The sequence below is a fragment of the Rhamphochromis longiceps genome, linkage group LG17 (genome assembly GCF_057381845.1).
Source record: "Rhamphochromis longiceps isolate RC_006_pf linkage group LG17, R_longiceps_female_GT1.1, whole genome shotgun sequence".
Classification (NCBI taxonomy): Eukaryota; Metazoa; Chordata; class Actinopteri; order Cichliformes; family Cichlidae; genus Rhamphochromis; species Rhamphochromis longiceps.
In genome coordinates this window covers 19,110,578-19,116,750 of record NC_140573.1, presented here as the reverse complement: position 1 = coordinate 19,116,750, position 6,173 = coordinate 19,110,578, and the positions used below count along the sequence as shown (strand labels likewise).

Below are 6,173 nucleotides of genomic sequence, written 5' to 3'. Positions count from 1 at the left end.
TCACAGATGGCTGACAGGGAGAGGTCAGAGTGACAGGAAACAGGAGCAAAGGTTTATAAATCAAGACAAAACAAACTTCATGGAAATAAAAAGTTTTCATGTATCTTCTTCTCCAACACTGAAATACTGACTCTGTTCTGTCCTTGGGCAGCTGTGGCGCTCGCAACCTTTGACCTCTTCATTCACACTGCCTGACAAGCTCACAGGTGTGTACCGGGTGGGAGCGCGCAGGTGAGACATGTGGGCTTTTTGCCACAAACCGTCATGTTGTGTTGGATCAGACTTTGATCTTTGAGGTTTTCAGTGACATTTTTAAACCGTCGCTGTTTGCACGTGCGCGCGGACTGTCCCCTGCGCAGAAATCCAAATAAATGAAAGTGAATATTAAAAAATGAGATGGTCAGTGCGCGCGCTTTGTCCCCAGAGAGAGAGAGAGAGAGAGAGAGAGAGAGAGAGAGAGAGAGAGAGAGAGAGAGAGAGAGAGGAGAGCGCAGCAGGTCGAGCAACACTTTTGACGTCAGGAGTGATCACTGCTGCCTCTCTCTCTCTCTCTCTCTCTCTCTCTCTCTCCCTCTCTCTGTGTATCATCCGGGTCTTCTTCTCCTTTTGTGCGCTTTTCCCGTCCGTTTGGCGCAGACGTGCGGCGGCTCGGAGCCTGAAGAACAGAAGACCCTCCACAGATGCGGTCCCTTGAGTAGGAGCTGCAGGAGCTGCGTCTCCCCCGCTGCTCCTCTCTGTGAGTTTCCTGGAGGATGTTCGCGCTCAGGATCAACAAGTCTCTCCTGCTCTGCGCGCTGTAACTGTGGATGGCTGCGGGATGGAGATAGCCTTGGTGAGCTTTGAGAACGGCGGCGCAAAAGGGAGCGGTGGAGGAGGAGGAGGTGGAGGCAACATTGCCGAGGAGAGCTGCCGGAACGCGCTGGATGTCCCTCAGCCGGGCTTCGTTCAAGGCGGGCGGGGAGAGGACTACAGCAAGGAGCTGAACACCCGGGGCGGCCCGCAGCCGCCGCACAGCCCCTGGAAGATCAATGACATGAACAACACTCTGAGCTGCAGCGAGAACGCCATGGATGCGCTTTTACGCGCGGACCACAGTCCCCACCTGTTCGACGAGGACATGCTGGACATGGACATGGATACGGAGAGCAACGAGAGGGTGCTCATCAACATCGCGGGTCTGAGGTACGAGACCCAGCTGGGTACCCTCAACCAGTTCCCTGACACTTTATTGGGAGACCCCGCTAAGAGGATCAAGTACTTCGACCCGCTCCGGAACGAGTACTTCTTCGACCGGAACCGGCCGAGCTTCGACGGGATACTGTATTTTTATCAGTCCGGAGGAAAGATCCGGAGACCCGTCAACGTGTCCATAGACGTGTTTGCGGACGAGATCCGGTTCTACCAGCTGGGGGAGGAGGCCATGGACCGGTTCCGCGAGGATGAGGGCTTCATTAAAGAGGAGGAGAAGCCGCTGCCGCAGAACGAGTTCCAGAAGCAGGTCTGGCTCATCTTCGAGTACCCGGAGAGTTCCAGCCCGGCCCGTGGCATCGCCATCGTGTCCGTGATCGTCATCACCATATCCATCATCACCTTCTGCCTGGAAACGCTGCCGGAATTCAGGGATGAGAGGGAGCTGGCGGTCACCAGCCGTCTGGACAACAGCACGGCGCCCCGGCCGTCGCTCACCTTCACCGACCCCTTCTTCATCATCGAGACCACGTGCGTCATCTGGTTCACCTTCGAGCTCATCGTGCGCTTTTTTGCGTGCCCCAGCAAGTCCGAGTTCTCCAAGACCATCATGAACATCATCGACATCATGTCCATCATGCCTTACTTCATCACCGTGGGCACTGAGCTGGCGGAGCAGCAGGGCCAGGAGCACCAGAACGGTCAGCAGGCCATGTCTCTAGCCATCCTGAGGGTCATCCGCTTGGTCCGGGTCTTCCGCATCTTCAAGCTGTCCCGACACTCCAAAGGGCTGCAGATCCTGGGCCAGACTCTGAAGGCCAGCATGCGCGAGCTTGGCCTGCTCATCTTCTTCCTCTTCATCGGGGTCATCCTCTTCTCCAGCGCTGTGTACTTCGCCGAAGCTGACGAGCCGGAGTCCCACTTCTCCAGCATCCCCGACGCCTTCTGGTGGGCGGTAGTCACCATGACAACTGTGGGTTATGGTGACATGAGGCCGGTGACAGTCGGGGGGAAGATCGTGGGCTCTCTGTGCGCCATCGCCGGAGTGCTGACCATCGCGCTGCCGGTGCCCGTCATCGTGTCCAACTTCAACTACTTCTACCACCGGGAGACGGACCAGGATCAGTCCTCCCTGAAGGACGAGCCCAACAGCGGCAGAGAGAGCCCCGAGCTTAAGCGCAAAGGCAGCAAAGCGTCCGTGAAGTCTCAGGATGTGGAGAACAACGAGGCGGGCGCTTCGGTGGAGAAAACGAACATCAAAGCAAACAGCAGCGTGGACTTCAAGAGATCCCTTTACGCGTTCTGTCTGGACACGCGGGAGACGGACCTGTAGCCGTGCACGAGCACACCTGGGCTTAAAGCAGATACAGTCGTGTAGAATAAACCCCATTAATGGGCTCTTAAGTCTTTGCACATTGCAGTTGGAGGATCAACACATTGCAATCCTGAAAAGTTTTAAGAGGGTTGGTTTATAAAAAGCACACTTTAATCCCCATCATCTGGTAAGCACGACAGTTAAAAGTGCGGAGTTATGAACGAGCTGCAGCGCATGTGATGCAACACAGAGGCCCTTTAATAAAGCAGGGACACCTGCAGAGCATCAAATCTAACTCATGGATGAATTAGAGGGAAGTGGGACATCAGATGCTGCAGATAATCAGGGACAAGCACGACTCGGAATAATTACTTGACACAGTGAGAGGATTACCGGGACCAACCAGACTGTGTATATAATGCAGGACGCAGACCACATTCAGTAGTGCAACAACAACAACAACAACAACAACAACAAATAATAATAATAATAATAATAATAATAATAATAATAATAATAATAATAACAATAATAATAATAATTTCCCAACTGTGATGTTTATACTGGCAGCAGACGTGTAAATATTCCCCACAGGCTGCTCTTATTGTAGAAAAACAAAAGTATATTTTTGAGATGCAGACACCTGTTTTCCTTCACTCAGGTTCTGTTTAAATCAGAGAGGGTTTGGGGGGGACCTCAGCCTTGAACTTTTAAATAAAGAACATTTGGGATTTTTTTTTAAACTGAGGGAACAACAGCCAAGAAAAGAGGACAGAGCAGAAACCGTCTGGAGAGATCGAGCATCAGCGATACCAGGTGAGAACATGTGAGCACATTTTAAGAGTTTTTATGTAATGACATGCTCAGTAGTGTGCACGTGAGGCACAGTCATGTCGCCGGGAGCTGTCCTTTCAGCACCACGCTCCTCGGTATGGAGTCCGATTGATGCCAAATTTCAAGTTACAAAAATTCAATTATATCTTAAATTTAAATTAAATTTTATTTTTGTCTATTAAAAACAAAGCATACAAACTTCTACTCTATATTATTTAAATATACACGAATTTTGGTTATATTCATATTGCATCCGACTTATGCTCGGATGCAATATGAATATAGTCTTTAATATAGTCAACAAAGTCATAGTCACCTGAGTGACACTTTAGATTATATACTATACTGCACTTGACAACAGTGGGGGGGAAATGTCCCTTTTAACAGGAAGAGATATGTGTCAGAAACAGGATTAGAGCTTTTTGTTGCCACCTTCAGGCAGCAAGAGAAATTACACAAATACTTTTGAGACAGGGCAAGTGTGGCCCTGCTGATCCTATAAAGAGCTCTGCAGACCAATGTGTACATGTTGTTGTGCTGTACTGTCAACAGGGGGCAGTAGTTTGTTGTTGGTTATGTTGTTTAGCTCCACCCACAGAGAAAACAGAAGTGAAAGTAGAGAAAGAATTTCTTTATGATGGCGTGAAAAGAAATTAATCAGCCTGTCTGAGCTTTTTTTTGGATCTTTCATTATTTTTCGTATTTGTGGTGAATTTTCATTTCAAGTCCTCTCTTATCCATGCGCACGTTTCAACCAATCAGCATACTAACCACACACCAGGATACTCGCTGTGGATTTTATTTAATTTCATTTCATACTTTTTGGGAGGAATCCCCCTTCTGACCTGTTCCTACAGGAGTGTCTTTATTTAACATCTGTCCAAGAATGAGTCCGAGTTTAGGATCATGTTTCATAACACAGCTAAATTATTTCAAGTGTCCTAAGAAAATGATTGATTATTCAGGCAAACATGATAATTACATCATTACTCTAAATATTTTTTGAATCCCAGCATGTTTTTTCCCCAACATACTCAGCTAAAAATACAGCTAATAATATTCTGCAGTGAACATGGAAGTCTTCATCATCATGCTAAAGCTAAGAGTCTGGAAACATTACTAAAATGATTGCAGCTTTCACACAGGTTACATGTGGCTTGGTGCCTTCAGAGCTTAGCTCAGTATCAGAGCCGTCTCTGTACCCATACTGTTATCACAGCATTACAAACTAAGCTGCAAATATGGAGGAGAAGTGACGTGACGACCATCCATAACGTCGAAGCTGAAACCTTTCACCATGTATGCTTGTATGACTCGAGTATTTTAAGCACTGTGATCGTAAACTGGTGGCTTTTCTCCAGTATTTCTAAATCCAGCAAGCTTTAAAGTGGCAGCGTCTTTAACAATCACACATCTTCTAATTAACCTTAAAGTCTGGACATCTGTTTGATGAATCACTTTCACAATATCTCCTGGAGGGCTGCGAACTCTAACTAACCCACTGGTGACTGAAGTCGCTAATCCTCACCTCGCAGGCTTCGTTAGGTCTCAGGCTATGGAGTACAAAGCCTGTGACATGTAACCTCTGATGTGTTAAAAACAGAAGACTTATGCTGGGAAAACAAAACGCTGCCTTTGACCTGCTGGAAGGACAAGTTGGAGCTGTTTCAGAGCAGATTAGTGTGAGAGTTACCGCAGAGGAGGGATGTCTTTGTGAAGATATGGGGCAGACTGAACACGGTAACTAAAATCATGACTTTTTTGGACAACTTAACTGTTGAGCCAGTGTCCAGGTAGATTTAAAATTAAAATGACTCCAACAGTTTGTCAGACTTACAGCTTCCAAATGATGAAAAGACACATCACTGTCTTCATGTACTAAGACCGGTATTTAAAGATGAATATTAATATTGAATATTTAAAGATGAAGGCAAACATTAAACGGAAAGCACTTTCACTTGTTTCATTCATGCTCTGCCTTCCTGTCGTTCAGTTGGACTCAAGCTCCCACCTCCCTCAGTGGAAGGTGGGGATTTGTTATCTTTTATTTTTAGTTTGGGTAAAAGTGGCAGTGCACAGATGGAGTCTGCAGGCGAGAAGCCATCAGCTGTCACTTTGGGTATTATCTCTGAAGCAGCTGAGAGCTTCCTGCACATTTTTCCTGGGAAACCGGGGAGCGCTGGAGGTTCGATGGGGGCATCTTAATGCACCAAACAAGTTCACTTTAGATATTTATAGAGGTTTTTATCAAAATTAGGAGAGACTGCACATCACAAAATCTGCATCCCTAATTATAAAGCAGCTTCCTCCTTTGGCCTGATCCTGTCCAGCAAACAAAAACAGCACACAAGGAAACCACCACATCGTTTAGTTTGAAGGAGAATATTGTCTGAATCGGTCAGTTATATTCAGCTTGTCTGAAGTCGGGTAGCAGCAGCAGGCTAAACAGGATATTTCAGATGTCGCATTCCCCAGCAACACCTTCCAGTTTCTCCTTTGGGATCCCGAGGTGTTCTCAGACCAGAGGAGTTAAATATAATCTCTCCTGAGAGTTTTGGGTCTACCCCGGGGTCTCCTCCCAGCTGGGAGAGCACAGAAAGGCTCTTCATAACGTCTGAACCACCTCAGCTGCTTCCATCACAAAGAAGCAACACTACGAGATCCGTGTGGATGTCCTAAAGCACATTCAACTGAAAGAACTACTGGCTGTTCATGCATCAGTTTGTGGCTGATGGATGCTTACATAATACTCTATTACATTTCCCACACAGCCTTTAGTTTAGTCAGCAATATCTTGCCTTCTATTAGTAGTTGCGTCTGTTACCTCAAATATCGA

General features: G+C 47.2%; 1 protein-coding gene across 1 annotated transcript; it reads left to right on the top strand.

Moving 5' to 3' along the window:
- The first annotated feature begins 787 nt into the window (after nucleotides 1-787).
- Nucleotides 788-2,521, top strand: LOC146649580 (potassium voltage-gated channel subfamily A member 5). Its single transcript, XM_085387742.1, has one exon. It carries the CDS (start codon nucleotides 818-820, stop codon nucleotides 2,519-2,521), a length of 1,704 nt encoding a protein of 567 aa, XP_085243868.1. The 5' UTR covers nucleotides 788-817.
- The last annotated feature ends 3,652 nt before the right edge of the window (nucleotides 2,522-6,173 follow it).